The sequence below is a fragment of the Octopus bimaculoides genome, chromosome 2 (genome assembly GCF_046866305.1).
Source record: "Octopus bimaculoides isolate indiv1 chromosome 2, ASM4686630v1, whole genome shotgun sequence".
Lineage (NCBI taxonomy): Eukaryota > Metazoa > Mollusca > Cephalopoda > Octopoda > Octopodidae > Octopus > Octopus bimaculoides.
In genome coordinates this window covers 52,270,787-52,295,923 of record NC_142929.1, presented here as the reverse complement: position 1 = coordinate 52,295,923, position 25,137 = coordinate 52,270,787, and the positions used below count along the sequence as shown (strand labels likewise).

General features: G+C 37.3%; 1 protein-coding gene across 12 annotated transcripts in view; it reads left to right on the top strand.

The window, feature by feature from the left end:
* LOC106867406 (tripartite motif-containing protein 2) overlaps positions 1–25,137 on the top strand; it is a 147,303-nt gene that overhangs the window by 68,356 nt on the left and 53,810 nt on the right. Inside the window, exon 1 of one of the 12 annotated variants that reach the window (XM_014912272.3) lies at positions 1,310–1,392. The exons of 8 other annotated variants lie outside the window; for them this stretch is intronic. Coding sequence is in view for 1 of the 4 variants with exons in the window: in XM_052977134.2 (XP_052833094.1) it covers positions 11,387–11,404 (18 nt within the window). In the remaining 3 variants the exon portion in view is untranslated. Of the gene's footprint in view, positions 1–1,309; positions 1,393–8,814; positions 9,527–11,151; positions 11,590–25,137 lie in introns of those variants that run through there. 3 more of the 12 variants (XM_089345498.1, XM_089345493.1, XM_052977134.2) reach the window with 3 other exon arrangements.

Below are 25,137 nucleotides of genomic sequence, written 5' to 3'. Positions count from 1 at the left end.
AATAATAATAACAACAACAACAACAACAACAGCAACAGCAACAACAACAACAATCCTTTCTACTGTAGGCATGAAGCCTAAAATTTTGGGGTAGGGGACTAGTTGATTACATCGACACCAGTGTCTCACTGGTACTTAATTTATTGACCCCGAAAGGATGAAAGACAAACTCAACCTTGGCGAAATTGAACTCAGAATGTAGTGGTGTACTAATGATTCTGCCAACTCACCGCCTTAATAATAATGATAAACTTTGCTATAGGTACAAGGCCTGAAATTGGGGGACGGGACTAGTTGACTATATCGACACCAGTGTTTCACTGGTATTTAATTTATTGACCCTGAAAGGATGAAAGGCAATGTTGACCTTGGCATAATTTGAACTCAGAACATAGCGACAGGCAAAATGTTGCTATGCAATTTGCCCGTTATGCTAACGATTCTGCCAGCTCACCTCCTTAATAATGATAACAATAATAATAATGGTTTCAAATTTTACCACAAGGGCAGCCATTTTGGGGGAAGGGATGAGTCAATTACAACTACTCCAGTATTTCACTGGTAATTTATCAACCCCTAAAGGATGAAAAGCAAAGTTAACCTCAGTAGAGTTTGAACTCAGAACATAGTGGCAGATGAAATACCGCTTAGCATTTCACCCGGCGTAGTAGTAGTAATAATAATAATAATAATGGTTTCAAATTTTGACACAAAGCCAGCAATTTCAAGGGAGGGCATAAGTCAATTACATCAACTCCAGGATTCAAATGGTACTTATCTTATTGACCCCCAAGGGGATGAAAGGTAAAGTTGACCATGGTATAATTTGAACTCAGAACATAAAGACAGATAAAATGCTGGCACTAACAATTCTGCCAGCTCACCAGTCATAACAACAACAACATTAACAACAAATTTCTAGTTCAGATATTGATCTATTAAAATGATTCATGTTTTAGGTTGAAAGGTATCACAATACATGACAGTAAATCAAGAAAATAGTAGTAGTGATAGTTGATTAGATTTTTCAGTTTCTAATGTAAGTTATAACATCTGTTATTTTAAACAGCTTTGTGTTTTAAACTACTATTATAAAAAATACTGCCACTTATTTGCTTTTGGTCCAATTTTGAGAAACTTTTTTTTTTCTTTGGCTGCTGCTGATACTACTACTACTACTACTACTACTACTACTACTACTACTACTACTACTACTACTACTGTCACAAATTACACCCTGTCATTAATCATAAAAAAGAATCAAATTGGATTATATAGTCCAAGATAACTATTCTAGAAATAATATAAATAAAGGAAAGACTGCATTGGTAATGGCACCTTAAGTTTTGAGTGTTTAATATTGAATTTTATCTACTCCCTTCAACTTATTGGGTAAGCCTACTTCTAAAATTGCATTGGTCTTTTATTCTCTGTACTATAAGCTTTTGCATCAATTTTTGCTATAATTGTATCGTTTCTAAATTACTCTTCTTTCAAACATTTTCCCCTTTAATAGATTCAGTAATAAGGACCAGGTTATTATTGCATAAAACTTCCTTGGAGCAAAGGAACCTTATAAAAAAGATGTCGGCCAAGAACAGAACTTTGGTGGACATCCACTTGAGCATTTTATTAATTTCCCAGCCTTTCGCTCATGACTTCAGTTGGTTTTATAAAGCTATTTTTGACACTCATAACTTTTTCAGTAGCTGCCAAATTATGGAATTCAAGACCCTGTATAATCCTTCAGTATATAGATGCAGGTGTGGCTGTGTGGTAAAAAGCTTGCTTTCCAACCACAAGATTTTGGGTTCAGTCTCACTGCATGGCGCCTTGGGCAAGTGTCTTTTACCATATCCTCGGACTGACCAAAGCTTTGTCAGTGGATTTTGTAAATGGAAACTCAAAGAAGCCTGTCGTGTGTGTGTGTGTGTGTGTGTGTGTGTGTGTGTGTGTGCGTGTGTGTGTGTGCACGTGCGTGTGTGTGTGTATGTATATATCTTTGTGCATATGTCTTTGTTTGTTTCTCCCCACCACTGCTTGGCAATCAGTGTTGGTGTGTTTATGTCCACTAACTTAGCAGTTCAGCAAAAGAGATCAATAGAATAAATACTAGGCTTTTAAAAATAATTCCTGGAGTCGATTTGTTCAACTAAAAAAAAAGCCCTTCAAGGTGGTGCCCCAGCATGGCTGTACTCAAATAACTGAAACAAGTAAAAGATAAAAGATACATGTTGTTAATGTTAAGCTCTTGGTTATCAATTCTGAGTGAATAATGATGTTTTTACATTGTCAAGCCAATTCACAACAGAACTAAATCCTCAGCAATGAGATTTCCACATTTACTTTGTGTGTGTGTGTATATTTATGGCCTAGCTAAAACTTCTTAGCAAATCACTTGTGTGCTCTGGCTCTAATTTATAGTCAGGACCATTTTATTTTAACATACATTACTAATATATTTGGAAAAATATATACTTCAAAACTCAATCCAGTTATGAAGATCAATGATTGATAAATACTGTTGATTAAGGCAAGTCAAGCTAAATGTTAACATTTGATGTTTGACTCTTATCACAGCAGTGCAAGTTATTTCATACATTTGCTATAAATTAATTAGTTGAAAGAACACAGGAAGAATGAAATATTTTCCTTTCAGATGCATTAATGTATACATTAACTTTTGAATTTCAGTAACATTTTTCTTGGGTGGTAAGGTGAGTCCCACAACTTACTGAATTGGAGAAGTGCCACTGCAGTACTTGTACAAGCTAGCAGAACTCATCTGTCTCCATTCAACTTGATAAATGGTAGAACCTCTGCAGGAGTTCAATCCAGTACTGCAAGCTGATAAAATACTCATCAATTTTATTACTTCTATTGCAACAGTCAGTTGTATTCGGTGTTAGTTATTTAAGGTTCCTTGAGATACAAGCTTGTAACTTGTTTTGGGAGGCATGTGGTGGGGGCATAAGGGATGCATATCCCAAGGCCTCAAAAGTGAACCTAGGAGGGGACAACCATTAATGATGGGGAATTTAATATATCCATCCAACCATATGTAACACCATATTTAATCCCCCTTTCTTTTCATGAATAAATATAAACTGTAATTCTTCTTTACTAATTTTTAACCATTGTGGGTTTTTTTAAAAAACTGTTATTATACCTTAAAACATTAACTAAGATATTCTTTTCTCTTACATTTATCATGCTTAGTGCTTTTCTTTTTTCCTTCAAAGTAAAACTTATTGACACTAAGCACTCCTATATAGGACAGAATGACAAATTGAGGTAATTCTAACATCTCTTGTCACACTCATACACACTGAAGTTATTATATGGGTTAATATTGGTTAATCCTGGTTTATAATCCTAGATACCCTGCACACAAACACATCAAACACTTGACATTTTCACCACAAGCATATATCAAGCTTTTTTATGTTTACATAGGAAAAGTATAAGCACCATATCTGTAAACATCAGAAAAAAAGAGCATGTATATGCATGAAAATGTGCTTCAAAATCTTCAAGTTTAGTGTGTTTTGTTTGTTTTTGTCAGTACTTACATGACCCCCTAGTTAGTAAAAGTGATACGGCAGAGTGGATATAGTACTGGATTACTAGCTTAAAGGTTTTGAGGTCAAATACACTGCCTGTTTTTTTTTTTTTGTTTTTTTTTTTTTTTTAACTCAATTATATTTAATTCTATATTCCTTAGTTTATATAAATGTTGGGAATAGGCTAATAGATACAGTGGTAATATCGCCTAAGAAAGGTCAATGTCCTAACCAAATGTAGATAGATATTTTACATTTTGGCAATTTATGGGTGTTATAATCTAATCTGTATAAAGTCCTCAGAGCTAGGGAGACATAATTTTATTTTTATTAAACTAGGAAGGACACTCTACATAATGTAGTCCTAGATAGCCACTTGGAATTAATCCTTCGTCAGCTGCCTCTATTCTAACTAGACGTTTGCACAAAACTCTTGGTCCTTGAGTAACTTTGTTGCTTTTGCTAAATATTAATAAAATGTGTGTATGTGTGTGTGTGTGTGTGCATGCATCTTCATGCTTTCATTTTCCCCCTACCACCACTTGACCTTGTGTTGGTTTGTTTGCATTTCTATAACTTAGTGGTTTGGTAAAAAAGACCAATAGAAATACGTATTTGGTTTTAAAGAAAATAAGTACTGGCAGTAGATGTGACTTGTTCCACCAAACCCTTCAAGGCAGTGCCTCAGCATTGTCACAGTCCAATGATTGAAACAAGTAAAATATAAAAGAGTTATGTCTGATTTAAAAAAAAAAAAAAACTTGGAAACTGACTCACTTTGGTTGACTTGCTTTGCTGTTCAGTTTACTCAGTAGATGTAACCAGCAATGTCAAGGCTTATTTCTGGTCAAAAAAAGACAGTCTGGTTACAGCTACTTAGTAATTTACAACTAAATCTATCTGCTATTTAATTTCTGGTTACAAATACCATTGTATTGCTAATGTCTACCTAGATTTTTAAATTTTTGTATGTGTATGTGTGTGTGTGTGAGAGAGAGAGAGAGAGAGTGTGTGTGTGTGTGTGTGCTGTTTACACACACGCACACACACACGCATGTAAGTTTATATGTATGTATATATATTTAATATACATGTATGTATATATTTGTGTGCTTGTATACACACACACACACATGAGTGAGTGGACAAACAAAAGAAATGGCACTTAACACATTTATTGAGAATTATATGTATTATTCAAAACACTTTTATTTGAATTCTGTGCTACTTCAAGTTTTGAAGCCCCTAACAGAACCTATCACCTCAGGCTGGTGAGAATCCGAATATATATATAAATACACACATAAACACAGACACCTTTTGTCAAGCCACATCAAGCAAATGTGACAGAGTAGGCTCATCAAACCAGCATGATCTCAAATTCATGGCCTGCACATCAGACCATGGTTGGTAGAGAGAACATGCTGGGGCCTTCATCCTGCAGTGAACTGACTATAAACAATCCAATCCAATCTCTGTGTGTGTGTGTGTGTGTATATATATATATATATATATATATATATATATATACATATATACATATATATATATCTCTTTCACTCTATGTCATGTTTTTTGGCACTCCGTCGCTTATGACATCAAGGGTTCCAGTTGATCCGATCAACGGAACAGCCTGCTCATGAAATTAACGTGCAAGTGGCTGAGTATTCCACAGACACGTGTACCCTTAACGTAGTTCTCGGGGATATTCAGCATGACACAGTGTGACAAGGCTGACCCTTTGAATTACTGGCACAACAGAAACAGGAAGTAAGAGTGAGAGAAAGTTGTGGTGAAAGAGTACAGCAGGGTTCGCCGCCACCATCCCCTGCTGGAGCCTTGTGGAGCTTTAGGTGTTTTTGCTCAATAAACACTCACAACGCCCGGTCTGGGAATCGAAACCGCGATCCTATGACCGCGAGTTCACTGCCCTAACCACTAGACCATTGCGCCTCCACCTATATCATATATGTCACCATATATTCACCAGTACCAGTGTTTTGGCACAGGTGAACTTTTGGTTAGCTAACAATGTTTGCAATATATTTCAACTTCTAAAAACAAATTCACTGCAGCTACCATCAAGAAAAAATTCTCTCTTATGGTAAAAAGTGTAAAAACACCATATCTGCCCAGTGTTGGCCCCTGTTGGATTCCCTGATGCTGTGTTTCTAGCTCTTGAGCTGTTATCAATGAGAAATACCAAAGGGAGATAACAGTTGATACTGCTGAATTTCTCCCAACCTGGTGGTCTAATAGCACAACTCAGTTAATGTTGTTGACTGTGCTTTAGTTAAAGCTATGACTTTAAATTTGCTCAGAGTTGCCTCTATCTATCTGTCTGTGCATGCATTCATCCAACTATTGTTGGCCTACAAGAAAACCCTTCCTCACTCCTTATCTCCAGCCTAACTTGTTCATTTAGAACAATCTTTTGCTTGACTTAACTGGTGTTTGTTATGCTGCCACCATCAGTCCTGATTCTTTTTTAAAAAGTTAATCATCATCATCATCATCGTTTAACGTCCGCTTTCCATGCTAGCATGGGTTGGACGATTTGACTGAGGACTGGTGAAACCGGATGGCAACACCAGGCTCCAGTCTGATTTGGCAGAGTTTCTACAGCTGGATGCCCTTCCTAACGCCAACCACTCAGAGAGTGTAGTGGGTGCTTTTACGTGTCACCCGCACGAAAACGGCCACGCTCGAAATGGTGTCTTTTATGTGCCACCCGCACAAGCCAGTCCAGGGGCACTGGCAACGATCTCGCTCGAAAATCCTACAGGAGCCAGTCAGGCGGTACTGGCAACGGCCACGCTCAAAATGGTGCATCTCATGTGCCACCCGCACAAGAACCAGTCCAGGGGCACTGGCAACGATCTTACTTGGCTTGCCGGGTCTTCTCACGCACAGCCCATTTCCAAAGGTCTCGGTCCGTAGTCATCGCCTCGGTGAGGCCCAATGTACGAAGGTCTTGCCTCACCACCTCAGCCCAGGTCTTCCTGGGCCTACCTCTTCCACGGGTTCCCTCAACTGTTAGGGTGTGGCACTTTTTCACGCAGCTATCCTCCTCCATTCTCACCACATGTCCATACCAGCGCAATCGTCTCTCTTGCACGCCACAACTGATGCTTCTAATGTTCAGCTTTTCTCTCAAGATACTTACACTCTGACGGGTATTCACATTGACATTACACATCCAACGGAGCATACTGGCTTCATTCCTTGCGAGCTTACGTATGTCCTCAGCAGTTACAGCCCATGTTGAGGACATACGTAAGCTCGCAAGGAATGAAGCCAGTATGCTCCGTTGGATGTGTAATGTCAATGTGAATACCCGTCAGAGTGTAAGTATCTTGAGAGAAAAGCTGAACATTAGAAGCATCAGTTGTGGCGTGCAAGAGAGACGATTGCGCTGGTATGGACATGTGGTGAGAATGGAGGAGGATAGCTGCGTGAAAAAGTAATTATTTTAATGTTCTCCCCACCCCCTTTCACAGCTATTGCCTTTTATTCCTCTTCCTCCTCCTTTGATCTCTTAGTTAACTATGGATGTCATCATTTTAATGTCCACTTTCTATGCTTGCATGAGTCAAATAGAATTAATTCAGGTAGAATTTCTACAACTGGATGCCCTTCCTGTCACTGACCCTCAAGTAAAATAATATTTCTTTATGACCAGACCGGTTTTTACAGGATAATGGAAAAGGACACTGCTTAATTGACAGTGGAACTAGCTTACAACTAAGATGGAATATCAAAGAAAGAAGACAGTAACACACAAACACACATGCACCCCCCATATATATATATATATATATATATCATCATCATCATCATCATCATCATCATCATCGTCGTTTAACGTCCACTTTCCATGCTAGCTTGGGTGGGACGATTTGACTGAGGACTGGCAAGCCAGAAGGCTGAACCAGGCTCCAATCTGATCTGGCAGAGTTTCTACAGCTGGATGCCCTTCCTAACGACAACCACTCCAAGAGTGTAGTGGGTGCTTTTACGTGCCACTGGCATGAGGGCCAGTCACATGGTACTGGCAACAGCCACGCTCAAAATGGTGTCTTTTACGTGCCACCTGCACGGGAGCCAGTCCAGCGGTACTGGCAACGACCTCGCTTGAATGATTTTCTAATGTGCCACCAGCACAAGTGTCAGAAGGCAACGCAGGGTATAAACCTCATTTGGTCATGAATGATCATGAGATTGCACCTAGAAAATTCTCCTCTGAGGCACAAGTCCTAACATATCAGCCTCCTCTCTCTACGCTACCAATGTTATCCAAGGGAAAGGCTAAGGTCGTTACAGCTTGGCACCAGTAACATTACAAGTCATTTCTACAACTGAGTGAACTGGAGCAATGTGAAATAAAGTGTCTTGCTCAAGAACACAACACACACCCTGGTCTAGGAATCAAACTCACTACCTCATGATTGTGATGCCAATACTCTAACCACTGAGCAATGTGCCTTCACATTGTATGTATATATATATATATATATATATATATATACATATATATACACACACATATATATATATATATATATATATATATATATAGAGAGAGAGAGAGAGAGAGAGAGAGAGAGAGAGAGAGAGAGAGAGAGAGAGAGAGAGAGAGAGAGAGAGAGAGAGAGAGAGAGAAAGAGAGAGAGAGAGGGGGGGGGGGGGTAATGGTGTCAGGTAATGCTGAATAAGTGCTATGGATAAACTATAGTTAAGCTCCAGGTTCGGTGATTATGAGAATGAGGAGTCCAATGTATATTCCCAAATTCTTCATTCCACCATTTTACTACACCTTACCCCTCTCTCTGCCCCTTACTTAGGCTCTATCACTACATACCAGACACTCCTTTACTCTTTACATTCTCATACCTTTCTCTTTCTATCACCCATCACACCCCCATTCTTTCTATCTGACACTCCTTTACTCTTTACCTATCATCTTTTTACACTCTCATATCTTCCTGTCTCTATCACCCTCACCTCCCTATTCCTTCTATCAATTTCTCTCTCCTCATTGCTTTGCTTTTTTCTTTTTTCTTCCTACACCTTGATCTCTGGATCTTACATTTACATATATATGCGTATGTGTGTACATATATATATATATATATATATATATATACGGGAGTAGTATCAAAAAGTTCTCAGACTAGTTCACTATTGCCCAACAGATGGCAACACACGGTTGTGTACACAGTGAGAGCTAGCAGTGACTTTCAGAAAGCAGTTTACTGAGTGACATAACTGTATTTAGTTCGCAAATTGTGAAATTTGTGTTTTTGTGATTATGTGTATGTTGTAGTATGCAATTTTGTCATGGACAGGAACAAGGAACTAACATGAAATTCTGTGTTAAACTTGGGAAGTCTGCTACAGAGGCATCGAACATGCTTTGTCGAGCTTATGGTCATGAGGCAATGGATTGTATGCAATGTTTCGAGAGGCACAGGCACTACAAAAGTGGAAGAACATCCCTGGAAGATGAGCAATCTGGAAGACCTACCTTAAGTGTTACTACCCCAGAAATGTGGTATTGTGTATCAAGAATTTCTCCCCCAGAGCCAGACTGTTAATTGAGAGTTCTACTGTGACGTTTTGAAGCTTTCGAGGGAAGACATTTGGCAAAAGCAACCGGATCTGTGGAGCATGAAGTATTGGATTCTTCATGACGACCATAAACCCTGTCACCAAGTTCTCCTTACTCATGAGTTACTCACCAAAAACATGGTATCGCTTCCACACCTGCCCTATTCGCCAGATTTAGCACCTCAAAGGTCACCATTTTAACACTGATGTTGATCCAGAGCAAATCACAGGAGGTCCTTGACTCACTTACAGAAAACGACTTCCGGGCCAGATTCCAAATATAGCAGGATTGCTAGGACTGGTATATTGCTACACAAGGTGACTATTTCGAAGGAGATAATTTTAAAACTTAGGTAAATAAGTTATTTTATATTAAACATAACAAGTCCTGGAACTTTTTGATACCACCTTGTATATTATTGACTTTTGATGCTTCAGCTATCTGTATATTAATATTTTTTGTTTATTTGGCTTGAGTGGGAGAGCGTAAATGTTTTTTTTTATAGAATGGTGTTGTCATAATGTCCTGGGAGTTTGGAGGTGATTTTTTTTTTTTTTTCATGCAGTGGCTCATACTCTGAAGGTTGAAGTTTGCTTCTTACATATTTAAGTGGTCTTTTATTTTTAGTGTTTTTGTTGCATTGTGCAGATGGTTGGTACTACATTTTCCAGCATACAAGTCAACATGGTATTTGCTGTAAACATGTGTAAACATTCAAACATCCTTACTATCTTTCCGAGTCCTGTTGCTTTTCAGCATGAAACTTTTCGTCCTCCAATGTCGTCTTGGTGTTTAAGTTGGCCTACCTATTTTAGCTGAAAATTTTGGTCTGAAAAATTTGACTTGTATGCCAGAAAATGCAGCAGCTCTGATCTGCGGACAACCTGTGGTAATTGCACCGTTTTGTGTTATCTACAATTTAGTGCTTTAATTATGAAGAGATTGGGGGCCTAAATTGGATTGACACAATCCATGATAGATTTAATGTATTGTTCGTGTACCACCATTATTGTTTCTTTCTCTTGGCCAAATGTACTGTGAGTATTTTAAATATTTGTGTATCATTTTGTTTTCTTCACTGTTTTTTCAGAGTGTTGTGGAGATGTATGTAACTCTTAGTATTCCGTCTTTATTGTGCATGATGTGTTTATGTGGTTGAGTATGATGTCGGTTGTAGTTGATATCAAGAACAACACATTGCTTGTATAAAGGTAACATATGTTTTGTATGAGCAACTACATGCATATACATCCACATCACATATAAAGGAACTGTTGAGTTTTCTTGTTTAATTCAACAAATTAACATAAACCCATGTGAAATAATTCAACAAAGAAATGTGTTGTTTTTAAGTGATATTTTTGTCATTTTTTTTTCTCCTCCTACCATCTACCATTTTATTTTTGTTTCTTCTCTTCTCATTACAATATGAATGATTTATCTCTTCATAATTGTTTTATTTTCAACTGAACTTTTAAGTCTACATACGCCCTCCCCGCACCCAGGCTAATCTGACACTAAACAATAACAATAGTTAAGTTAGTGTTAACATATTTAATGTAGTTAGCATCAAAAGTTCAGTTTATTCTCAATGGTTTATCTTTTAACATAACAACACAGTTGCTATTCTAATTTGTCTTTTCTTCATTTCTTATTTCTCCTCCTCTTCTTTTTAGCTTGTGACTTCTAGTTTTCTTTGTCTCTATTTTTCTTTTTGTCTTTCAAATTTCTTAATCATTTTTGAAAATAATTTTTATCATATCCCCCCCCCCCCGCTCTCTTTTCAACTGTTCTTTCATTACTTTATACTCCATTTTAAGCTGATTTGTTATCACTCCAATTTCTTACTTTTTTCTATTTCTTTGTCTTTTCTCCTAAATTCACTTTCATTTCTATACAAATTCTTCTCCCCTTTCTCTCTGTACCAATTAAAGCGAGAGTTAATTGCACTAAATAACCTATGAAATCTAGCAACATTTTGGAGAACAGTGACCAGAGCCACTACTACACTATTAGTCTCTATAGAAGGAAGCCTAAATTTTTTCAGCATCTTTTTTTTTCTTTTTGTCCTTGACAGTTACTTACTACCTTACCCTTACCCCCGTCTCTACCTGGATATCACAGCCCCCAAATTTGATTCTTGCTTTGTTTTATTTTACAAACCCACAACCGAAGAAGAGCATAATCAAGAGAACGAGTGAGGTCATTAAGGATGGCTCAAAACTATGGGGTATGTTTATATATGAAAGAAAGCAAGAACGAGAGAAAGAAGAGAAAGAGAAAATAAAAAAGAAAGAAAGAGTGAGAGAGAGAGAGAGTTAATATCATGGAATACTGTTTAGTGGAGACTTTCATGTTGGTAGATAAGTACACAGCAAGTATTATTGGTTTGAATGGAAAATGTATTAACTTTCGGTTAGTGTTGAATTTCTTATCTTTCATATGATATTTGCTAAAACACAATGATTTTTAGATTCTTTTAAGCATTATCTTATCAGGGACAAACCTGTAGTCTTCATATGATGCAGGATATTAAAAAAAATTTATGAAATTTTAAATTTTGTCATAGGTAGGATCTTAGAGAGAATAAAATTTTAAAATCTCTGTAGAACTTCCTACCTTAAATCATATATTCTTCAGATATATTTTGCATTTACTTTGTATTTATTGTCTGATGTACTTCTATATTTTTGTATTTATTTTGAATTCTATTTTTTATGCTTAAAAATCCAACTTGGTTTCTTGTTACAAAAATAGGTATATCTGAAACCATTTGAAATTAATTTTTTTTTTCATTCCTTTGCATTCTATAACAGAATTTATATAAAAAAAAAAAATTATTATTCTATGTGCAGGAGTGGCTATGTGGTAAGAAACTGGCTTCCCAACCACATGGTTCTGGGTTCAGTTCCACTGCTTGGCACCTAGGGCAAGTATCTTCTACTATAGCCTCAGGCCAAAGCCTTGTGAGTAGATTTAGGCACACGAGTGACTGTGTGGTAAGTAGCTTGATTACCAACCACATGGTTCTGGGTTCAGTCCTACTGCGTGGCACTTTGGGCAAGTGTCTTCTACAGTAGCCTCAGGCCGACCAAAGCCTTGTGAGTGGATTTGGTAGACAGAAACTGAAAGAAGCCTGTTGTATATATATATATATATATATATATATATATATATATATATATATGTGTGTGTGTGTGTGTTTGTCTCCCCAACATCGCTTGACAACCGATGCTGTTGTGTTTACGTTCCTGTAACTTAGCGGTTCGGCAAGAGACCGATAGAATAAGTACTAGGCTTACAGAGAATAATTCCTGGGGTCGATTTGCTTGACTAAAGGCGGTGCTCCAGCGTGGCCCAGTCAAATGACTGAAACAAGTAAAAGAGTAAAGAGTATATATATATATATATATATATATATATATATATATCTGTGTGTCTTTGTGCCTGTGTTTGTATCCTACTGTTTAACAACTGGTGTTGGTGTGTTTACATCCCTATAATGTAGTGGTTTGTCAAAAGTGACCGATAGAAGTACCAGGCTTTAAAAATAAAAACAGTACAGGGGTTGATTCCTTTGACTAAAAATTCTTCAAGGTGGTACCCCAACATGACCACAGTCTAATGACTGAAACACCTAAATCATATTCACAATGATATATTGATGTATTTATACAGAGGCTGTCTTAGTTCTCAGATCAAAGGAGGAGCCCTGTTCTCTGAAATACATTTGATGTTTATTTTTTAACCAGATGGATAGGGGTAAGAGAACTTCAACTGACTGCCATTGCTTGAATCTCGACATATGTATCATCATCATCATCATTATCATCAACAACAACATTCTAAGTGTATGGCTGTGTTTTTTGTTTGTGTGAATTGGTTAAATCTACTTTGCAGCATCTCATTACAGATCTGGGTTTTTTTGTGTGTGTCATCTCTGTAAGACCCAGCATCATGAGATCTAACTTTTACTAACTCTTTTCCTATGTCTTCCTCTGACACTTTGTCATCCAGCTCATCTTGTCCATTCATATCACATGACTATATCTTAGGCATCTCCTCTGCACTTTTCAGATGAAGTCTTTAATGCCCAGCCACTCTCTCATCTCACGTGTTCTTCTCTACCCTTCACGTATGTTAACATTACATGTCTGACAAATCACATGTGCTTTATCTCTTTTCAGCCTCTCCAAAACAGCCATATTCACTATCCATATCACACTATCATGCATCATCATGCTTTACACACACTGTCTTTTGCATGAAAAAAAAGAAAAAAGAAAAAAGCGAAAAAAGAAAAAAAAAATGAAATAAATACAATTAGTTGCCAACAGCCAGCAATTTACTAAATAAATCAACGAGGGCGCCACTATGCAGTTGACCCACATGCTAGAAATAGCAGCCAAATCTCTATCAAATCAAACTTTAAAAGATAGACATGTTCAACAGTATAGAGCAGGTACAGGTGGGCCATACTAGTAAAAATATTCAAGGTAATTTTTCATTAGGCTTGCCATTCAGGGAATCCCACAGGCTGAAGTTTGTCCATGGCTGGTGTAGACTAAGATATATATACTAAAACAGAATAGGCTTGGTTGGAATGCCTTTGGTCATAAATATCATCTATCAGAGTTGGCATTTGGGATAAATGTAAACGCAATCCTCTCAGACCTGGGTCCCTGTGTCTAACTTTACTCTCCACCCGGGCTCCCAAGCAAAAAAATAAATAGTTGCATATATAGTTCAAGAGTAATGATTGCAGGTAAACTAATGAGCAAAATTGGCTGCTTCTTCTTTTTCTATGTGTGTTGTTCATTACTGCTTTATTGGGAATCCAGCAGAGATAACATTTAACCTATTCCTGCTATAGCAGGAATATGGCTTGACAAGGTTAAACTTCTTTTTCCTTGTTCCTTACTCTGACATTATGTGTCCACAACTGTTACTTTCAGCCATAAATATTTCATTTAATTGACAGAAACTATCAATAACATTTCACAATTAATGTTCTATTCAGTTATACTGTGTTGTAAGATGTTTGTTTCCCAACGAAATGGCTTCATGTTCAGTTCCATTGTGTGACCAAAGCCTTTCGAGTAGATTTGGTAGGTAAAAACTGAAAGAAGCCCTACGTGGCAGCAACATATGACAAGTGAATACCTTTATGGAGACCTGTCAAAAGTTAGCAAGAAGATCAAGCAAAGATGGTTGTGTCTATTTGATCAGTGCGTGTGCCACCCTGAACTGGAAACATCCAAATTAGTCTTGTGAAACTCACTTTATATCAATGTAAGAAGAGGAAAATGTTTCTCATGGCTTCATCAGAAGAAGCACTCCTGATCTTTTCAGGGTCTCAAGACTATCAGGAGGAAAGAAGTTATCCTCAGACTGGAGACCTGGCCAAAGTCATTGCAAAGATGTTTACTCACTTAAAAGCACTCAAAGGCCTGGTGGTGGTGTTAAACTAGACAATGGATTATCCAGTGTGTAACAAGGTTTTTTTTTCTTCTTTTCTCTTTGGTCAGTAAGTGTTATTTCCTATTTGCTTCTATCTAGAAATCAAAGGAAATGACTACTATTCCCTTCCAACTTTGCTTTTGTGACCTGGACATCAATGCTTTGAAACTGACCTATTTCCCATTATATTTCAGATAAATTCAGCACTGAGTTGCTGAAGCAGAAATATCATTATAACAAATATTCTGCTCAATACTGCATATTTTCTTGTCAGTTGCTTGACCGTAACCACTTGAGCATGTCCCTCAGTGGCTGATAATATGTGCATCTCTGCAGAGTAATAGGGGAGCATCATAGCCATGTATTGAGAAGGGTCTTTGGGGGTTGAATAAATGTAATAAAAGCAGAGTTTGAAGGAAATGTTAACCATTTTTCATACTTTCTAGGAGTCATCAAATAAGAAATAACAGGACAAAAATTGTGTTACAGTGTTATCCAATGTGTAACCCCATTTTTTCTAAAATGGTTGGGTGATGTTTGAAGAGGTTTTGGTTTATATTTCTTGATGGTTAAATGACTGCTAAATAGCTCTCTTGTTTTGTTATGAATATATATTCTTTTACTCCGTTACTTGTTTCAGTCATTTGAATGCAGCCATGCTGGAGCACTGCCTTTAGTTGAACAAATTGACTCCAGGACTTATTCTTTGTAAACCTAGTACTTATTCTATTGGTTTCTTTTGCCGAACCACTAAGTTACAGGGACGTAAACACACGAGCATCAGTTGTCAAGTGATGGTGGTGGGGACAGACAGATACACACACACACGCAATACACATATATATACGATGGGCTTCTTTTAGTTTCCGTCTACCAAATCCACTCACAAGGCTTTGGTTGGCCTGAAGCTATAGTAGAAGACACTTGCCCAAGGTACCATGTAGTGGGACTGAACCTGGAACCATGTGGTTGGTAAGCAAGGTACTTAGCACACAGCTACTCCTGCGTCTATAGGTAGATTTACTTAATAGCTTATTTTTTTTTATATAATAGTTATCCTTAATAACATTAAATGGAGTGTTATTACCTCCGCCTTAGCGAAGGCGATGGTATTGTTTTCAGTCGTGTTTGTTTGTTTGCCTGTGGACAAGATATCTCAAGAACCACTGGATGGATTCGGATAAGACTTTCAGTGATGTTTGGCCTTGTGACTGCCATGAACTGGTTAGATTTTGGATTTGATCTGGTAGTGGACAAGGATTCTGGGTTATTTTTCCTGTTTTTTTTAACTTTTTTTTTTTGAGAGTGGTCAGGTTCATTTTTTGTATTCTTGTTTGTGAGAGCAGTCGAGTTTATTTCAGATATTCTCATTTTAAAAATCATCTCTGGCTAATCGTTGAGACGATGTTGGTGTTGCCTTAGCAGAGGTTTGCGCTCTCTGAGTGCTCTTGTTTACTATTGTTATTTTACTTACTATTGTTACCTCAATTGTTTTTCACAGCTAGATTCCATTTATGCTTCGAATTACTGAACCAAAAAGAAGAGAAAATTTTTGTTAATCAGTCTATTTTGGCAATCATCATCATCATCGTTTAAGGTCTGCTTTCCATGCTAGCATGGGTTGGACGATTTGACTGAGGACTGGTGAACCAGATGGCTACACCAGGCTCCAATCTGATTTGGTAGAGTTTCTACAGCTGGATGCCCTTCCTAACGCCAACCACTCCGAGAGTGTAGTGGGTGCTTTTACGTGCCACCGGCACAAAGGCCAGTCATGTGGTACTGGCAACGGCCACGTTTGAAATGGTGTATTTTACGTCCCACCTGCACAAGGGCCAGTCCAGCGGTACTGGCAACGAACTCGCTCAAATGTCTTTTCATGTGCCAGGAAGGCTACGTTGGTAACGGTCACGCTTAAATGGTGCTATTTACGTGCCACTAGCATGAAAGCCAGACAGCTGGTGCTCTGGCAACGATCTTTCTTCAGACCCAAAAACTTTCTTTGTAGTTTTAAGGTTTGAATTCATGATCACGTGCTTAGTCATCTAACATTTTAAAGCAAAGTTACTCAGCTGTCAAGTTAATAAATTAAGTACTGAGTTAGCCAAAATGGTTGCATTTTAAACATTATATTTACCATTTAGTCAGGGTCTTATACATTTTTATGTCCTTCCTGTTCTTTTCTTGTCTTGCAAATAACTTAGTGACCTCACTCATGCTGGTGGCATGACAAACGCACCGAGTACACTCTATTAAGTATTTGTTATTAGGAAGGGCATCTAGCCATAGAAACCTTGCCAAAGCTGACATTGGAGCTAAATTTAGCCCTGCAGCATGCCAGATCTTGTCAATCCATGCCAGCAGGAAAGTGGGCATTAAATGGTGGTGATGATGATGATGATGAAAGAGTTACATTCATTATTGCTGTTCTTGTTGTTCAGTTCCTGGTTAGATGCGATCAAATAGACCCATGATCAAAGGCATTTCATTGTGTTTTATTTTCAGAAATGTGGAGGCGCAATGGCCCAGTGGTTAGGGCAGCGGACTCACGGTCATAGAATCGCGGTTTCGATTCCCAGACCGGGCGTTGTGAGTGTTTATTGAGCGAAAACACCTAAAGCTCCACGAAGCTCCGGCAGGGGGTGGTGGCGAACCCTGCTGTACTCTTTCACCACAACTTTCTCTCACTCTTACTTCCTGTTTCTGTTGTGCCTGTAATTCAAAGGGTCAGCCTTGTCACACTGTGTCATGCTGAATATCCCCGAGAACTACGTTAAGGGTACACGTGTCTGTGGAGTGCTCAGCCACTTGCACGTTAATTTCATGAGCAGGCTGTTCCGTTGATCAGATCAACTGGAACCCTCGACGTAAGCGACGATGTAGTGCCAACATTTTCAGAAATAGTATATCTACAAATACATTATACTGAATGTATCAGCTGCTCTCTTTTTGGCTTGGGATGTTCTTTATTTTATTTCAGAAATTAGTTTATAAGAATTTGAATTCAATGATGATGTTTGTTCAATTCTATTATCACAATGGTGACAATTCTACTATAGCAATATGTTTTTACAGTTGGCAAGCTAGCAGAATCATTAACAAGTTGGACAAAATACTTTGCGGCATTTCTTCCTGCTCTTTATGTTCTAAGTTCAAATCCTGCCAAGTTCAACTTTGTCTTTCATCCTTTCAGGGTCAATAAAATAAAATACCTGTCAAGTATTGGGGTTGATGTAATAGACTTGTCTTCTCCCCTCAAAATTGCTGGCCTTAAACTTTACAATGGACCAGCAATAACATAATCCCAAATTTAATCAATAAAAATTTTTCCAAAACACCTCTCTATAAGAAACGACTCTAAAACTTAATTACCTCACCATTCAAACCCACATACCCAAGGAAGATTTTATCTCAACAGAGACTATATAAAGCCAAGGTTAACTCCAATGCATTTCAATGCGTCACAGTCTAACAATGGCTTAACTGGCTGAAACTTCAAAGTTACTGTCATCAAATTTCTTATCTTTTACTCGAATGATTCTAACCCATTACATTTTTTTCTTTTTAAAGCCTGGTACTTATTCTGTCTGTCACTCTTGCTGAACTGCTAAGTTACAGGGACATACATACACCAGCACTGGTTGTCAAGTGGCAAGAGTGAGGGGAACAAACAAAGACATGCACACATAGTTATATACATACATACATACATTTTATATATATATATATATATATATATATATATATATATATATATATATATATGACGGGCTTCTTTCAATATCTGATCTGCCTAACAAATACACTCACAAGGCTTTGGTTAGCCTGAGGCTATAGTAGAAGACACTTGCCCAACATGTCATGCAGTGAGACTTGACCAAGAGCCATATGGTTGGGAAGCAAACTTCTTACCACACAGCCACACCAGCACCTATATTATTCTTGTTTAAGAATAATACATCTATATATACTCATGCTAATAAAGAGAAGGTGTTATTCAAATGTCTGCAACATATAAAGCATATAAGTATTATATTTTGATGATGAGAATGATGGTAATGATTGTGAGAGATAATAGTAGGAAAGAAGAGAAAGAAAAATTGTTATGAAAATGATATTTTCAACAATTCAAGGAAAATATATGCTACCATACAAATGTTTCACCAGTTTTTCAATCTGGAGCAAAGATGACTGGGTCATTGAAGAATTAGGAAGGAGTGGGTGGAACTGTACCATTCTCTCAGCTGAGACTTCAATACTGCTAATTCTTTGCAATTAAAACTAAACTGATAGTTTTGTGGCTTCAAGGTTAAATTTAGAAGATAGTCTCCACTCCTTCTTGCTCTCTTTCTTCCTCTCTCTCTCTCTCTCTCTCTCTCTCTCTCTCTTTCTCTCTCTCTCTCTCTCTCTCTCTCTCTCTCTCTTCTCTCTCTCTCTCTCTCTCTCTCTTTCTCTCTCTCTCTCTCTCATACAAACTCTTGCTCACTGCTTTTTTTTTCTTCTTTCTCTCTTACCATTACTTGTAAGTCTGCAATTTATTGTTAAAATGCTCAGCTGATATTGGACACTGGGTTAGTGAAAGGAAGGGAGATAATGCATGCGTGACTGTTTTAAATACAAAAAGTTATGATTACATCTTTCTGCAGATTTAGATGTATGCTAACATGTACTGAATGTGTTCAATCAATTACATTGGCAGTGTATGAAGGATGTTTGTTGATGAACATATATATATACGATATGCATATTGAATGTTATAATGCTGGTAAATGGGTCTATATCAATACTGATGGATGGATGTGTGTGTGGGAAAGAGAGAGTTGACGTATAAACATTTCTATTATTCTGTATGTAAAATATGTGCATTAAAGAAATATTTTTAATTAAGAATACATTCAATTGATAATTGAATGATAAGCTACCATTCAGAACTCAGAAGGTTTCTGAGTGATTCCCTGTTATGGATACATAATCTATTGCAGGAATATTTATATATTAGCGATACCAAAAAAAGTAATGTCACATGTCTTATAATGAGTTCAAATGTATTTATTCATTCAAAATATAATTACCATCATTAGCAATAACATTTTCCCACCTCAAAACCAGTTTTCTGATTCCTCGAGCAAAAAGATCAGGTTCTCTAGAAGACAAAAATATTTGGAGTGCCATTTTGACATCATTCTTGCTTCTGAATGTTTTCCACTGATAATGACCTGAATAAACAAAAATCTGATGGTGGAGTGGGGAAGGTGAAGTAGAGCTTTCTTAGCCTAATGAATTTATCTTTCTTTGAATTATCTTTTTTTTTAATGTAGCCTTTATTCTCAAGGAAATGCTCATGAGGTACCCATTGCCCTTCTCTGTGCACTTTCCCCAATGTAATAGATTGAGGTCTTACACAGTGAACCTAGGTTTATTAAACCTCTGTGATAAGTCTTTGATAGACTGACATGGATCTTCTTATGTAATGTCAAACTTTTTGCTTGAAAATATGACATAACTTCTCAGTAACCCTAGCACCTGTGCTGGTGGCATGTAAAAAGCACTTTTCGAGCGTTGGGCCTCATGGAGGCAATGATAAATGGCCAAGACCTTTGGCAATATACTGTGCTTGAGAAGAAGACTCATCAAACCAAGTGAAATCATAGTTGTGGCAGATACTGGTGTCACACAACTAGCACCTGTGCCAGTGGCACATAAAAGCATCCATTACACTCTCAGAGTGGTTGGTGTTAGGAAGAGCATCCAGCCGTAGAAACCATGCCAAATCAGATTGGAGTCTAGTGCAGCCCCTCAGGCTACCAGCCCTGGTCAAACCATCTGACCCATGCCAGCATGGGCAACAGGTGTTAAATGATGATGATGAATGGTTAGTATAACTTCTTTACATTTGGCCCAATTTGTTATATTTCTTATCCAAATGATATTGTCACTGTCTCAGGTAAAGCTGTAGAATGAGTTCTAAAGGAACTATTCCATTTACTTCTCTTCCCTGACTTTACATTATGACGCACAAAAGGTTTCTTTTTAACAAAAGCGGATAATAATGTGATAGAGGAAGTTATAAATGGCTACAGATTTACAAGGCACTTAATTACATTTCTTCTATCTTTCCAATCACCTATATGAGATGTAAATGATATTTTGGATTTATTCATTATCTACTCTTCAGTGATTTCCTTTGATCTATACAATTTCAAGGAAAGAAGTTATATTGTTACTCTGAGCAGTTATTAATTCATCCACTGAGCCATTGAGTCACCTAAGAATTTTTTATCCTTGTATCTGTTCTGTCTGTCTGTTCTATTTGTCTACTCCACCCTCTCTCTTGCAGCTGCTGCTGCTCAACTCTGAAATATAGAAACCCACCTACATTCCTTTCACCATGAACAACCCTCTACTAAAACCATGCAAACTATATTTTCATCTGCTGATGTTTTCCTCATTGTGAATGTGCCTAGAAAAATAAAGCTTTTTTAATACTTTACTCATCATAGGAAAAATGGATTGACGTTCTTAGCTTTTGTTTGGTAGATTAATTACCAATCTCAATATTTCTGTGAAATTGTGTCCACCCTCTGTCTCTCTCTGTCAATCCAATTATTACCACATTGGCTTCCTATCTAAAGATGTGAACCCCTACTTGAGGGCCCACACAAGATCTTGTTGTAAAATACATGTGCAATAAATTTGGTTACACTTGTACAATACACAAAATATTTTTAATAATTTTTTTAATGCAATTCCTAATATTTAATTATAGAAATATAATAGGATTTTTTAAACATCAAAAAGCTATGAAGGCCCACCCAAGTAAAATAGGGATCACAGGGCGTCCACAGGCAAAAAATGGTTGAGAACCACTTATCTAGATCATCTTCCATTGAAGTACACTTATCTTTTTGTTGTTCACACGATATCTTGCTTCGTTGCATCTTGGAATGATAAAACCTTGAACTTAAAACCACTTTATAAAACACTTTTCCCAATCTGTCATTTATTGTATTAAAATCCCTTTGAAGTAATTTTTTTCAGCTCATTCTCCTTATATTGTATAATTTAAATCAAAAATAAGCGCATACTGATTATGCTGGTCCATTGTACCTCTGCTTTCCAGATGGTTTTATAGGATTTTCTCAGACCAACAAATTAAAGAAAGGAAGACTAATACAGCCAATGCTAGAATGTGTAATTATAATGAATATGCTTATAAGGTGGCAAACTGGCAGAATCGTGAGCATACTAGGCAAAATGCGTAGATGCATTTTGTCCATCTTTACTTTCTGAGTTCAAATTTGCTGAGGTCAACTTAGCCTTTCGTTCTTCCATGATTGATAAAATAAGTAACAGTTGAGGACTGGAGTCAGTGTAATCAACTTATCCGTACTCTCATATTTTGATTCCCTTGTGCCAAAATTTGAAACTAATATAGTGAATATTTAAATAGGCACAAAGTGTGGTTATGTGGTTAAGAAACTTGCTTCCCAACAATGTGGTCTCAGATTCAGTCCTACTGCACAGCACTATTTCGGACCTAATCGATGAATGGAGAATTCCATGCTTGCCACAGATAGCATTTGAAATGGGGGCAGAAGCTATAATTCTTATGTCAGGAATTTAATAATTCTGGTTCCAGGGAGTCTTTGAGGATCCTTGCTTGTTCAGCTATGCAAAGCTTGCAGTTTCAGCTCCTGTTGATATAGGATCCCAGCCACTCTATGATCTTCCATTTGATATCATATGGGGTCCCTTCATCTTTAAAGCACCACTCATGGCTTGCTAGGAACGTGATGAATCCTGGAATCCTGAAAGAGGACCTGTGGTTGTGCAGGTGCCACTTGAAGGTAGTTCCAGCTGACTCAATATATTTCCGAACTTGAGTGTTGGTTGTGTGTGTGTATATATATATATATATATATATACACACACACAAGATATATAAGATAAGCATCTAATATCTTATAAATGTCTAATTATCAAAGTGGGGAAATTAGCAGAAAAAACATTTCTATTTATTTTTCAAATATATAATACTATACCAAGGACTTTCTATTTCTTATTCTACTGTGTGTGTGTGTGTGTGTGTGTGTGTGTGCATTTTTGTGTTTGTTCCCCATCACTGAGAGGCTGATAGAATATGTACCAGGCTTAACAAAAAATGTACTGGAGTCAATTTATTCAACTAAAATTCCTCAGGATGGTGCCCCAGAATGGTTGCAGTTTAATGACTGAAACAAATAAAATAGGGAAAAAACAATAGGAGTCTTTAATATTTTTTTATGAAAAAAACAAAAGAACAAAAAAAAACATTTGTTAAAATAATCTTCAATGTTTCAGACATTTTTGGTGTTTATTTCTCAGAATGGGATTTTGAACTTAAATCACTTTGTTGTGACCATTAACAAATAGTACTTGGTGTCTGAGTACTCATAAATAGCTCTCTTTATCATTAAGATAAATTAACAAGCAACAAACCAGAAAGTAATTTAGGTTATCATTTACATGAATGTAAATTATTTTCTGGTTTGATAGTTGTTAATTAGGGTCTACAAACAAATGCTGTGGATTTCAGCAAACTTCTCTTCAACTAATTGTAAATTATCACTTTGGTAACAAAAAGAAAGAAAAAAATATTGTGCATGTAGTTAATCTGTCATGATTCACGTGACCAAATCTGGCCTCTCACACCTCATCTGCAACGTAATTTTAAGAACAATCATATTACCGAAATCTCAAAGCTATCAGATAAGGTTTGATTAATTCAAAACAATTTGAATAAATAAATATTATATTTGGCAGAATAATCTGAATGCTAAAGTCATATCTGGCCCAAGTTTTCTACTTGTTTTATGTTTAAACCGACCTGATTCAGTCTCTCACGCCTATTCTACAATGTCATTCTAAAAATTAACAATCAGTGGCTTGTAATGAGATGGTCTTAGAGATTAGGATGTTTGGCACATGGTCTCAATGTGTGTTGAATTCCTGGACTGGTCAACATGCCATGTCTTTGAGGAAGGTACTCTATTTCATGTTACTCAGCTGCAAGTACCAGTTTGTTGCTGGTATATTCCTCTGTTCCTTCAGCTTTTACATCCTGGATGTTGTGCTGGTTCATAAGGGAGGAGGCTCTGAGGGTGTCTATATCAGCACATAATTACTTTGGCACCAAAAACAATTAGTAAAATAAAAACATGGTGCATGTTACCAAGTCATACTTGCAAGTGACAGCTGGTTGGACTATACTAAATGATGCATATTATAGATGCAGGCATGGCTGTGTGGTAAGATGTTTGCTTCCCAACCACATGGTTCCAAGTTCAGTTGCACAATGTGGCACCTTGGACAAGTGTCTTCTATTATTGCTCCACACCAACCAAAGCCATGCCTTATGAGCGGATTTGCTTGACAGAATCTAAAAGAAACCTGTTCATTATCATTATCATCATTTAACATCCGCTTTCCCTGCTGGTATGAGTTTGACTGAGGACTGGCAAGGTTTCAACAGCTGGATGCCCTTCCTACTGTTGCATATATATATATATATATATATATATATATATATATATATATGGAGTCTGGTGCAGCCATCTGGTTCGCTAGTCCTCGGTCAAATTGTCCAACCCATGTCAGCATGGGAAGCGGACGTAAAACAATGATGATATATACACATACATATGATGAACTCTACCATTGAAGACAATGTATGACTGTTCAGCTTATGCCAAATGACCTGCATAAATGATTTCTTTATAGCGATCAAATGTATGTACCATACATTAGCTCATACCCTCCATCAAATTGACGTTGCCTGAGCAAGTCCACAGTGTGCCACATGTCAGGCATTGAAGTGATTGCTTATCAACGTGAGATTAACTATTTTGCTCAAGAACTCAACGCACCACCTGGTCTAGAAATTGAAGCTACAATCTCACGTTTGTGAGTGCATCACCCTAATCACTAGGCCATGTGCCCTCGAATAAATGTGTGTGTGTGTGTGTACATGTATGTATGTGTGTGTTACTGTCACTGTCATGCAAGCAGTGTTCTTTGTTTCCAATCTCCCATGAAAACGTGCCTGGTTATGGCATGGGAAAATATTACTTTACTTGGAAATAGGTGAATGTTGGCAACAGAAAGGAGCATCTGGCCATAGAAAATCTTCCCCCAACAGATTCCATCCATTCAATGTAAGCAAGAAAGAGTGGACAGTAAAACAACAACAACAACACACACACACACACACACACACACACACACACACACACACACACACACACACACACACACACACACACACACACACACAGATTGAGTAATTTGAAAATGAAGTGTTGTGGCCATAATACTTGCAGCAGAATATGAACTGCTGATAGACTTGTACTCTAGCTCCTCAACCATCTGAGCCCCTCTGCTTGCATTTGTTTACTTCTGTTGGAAGCACTTTATCTAAATCTGTTCGGCTTATCTTGGGAAGTGTTGCTGGGCAACCAGTAAACT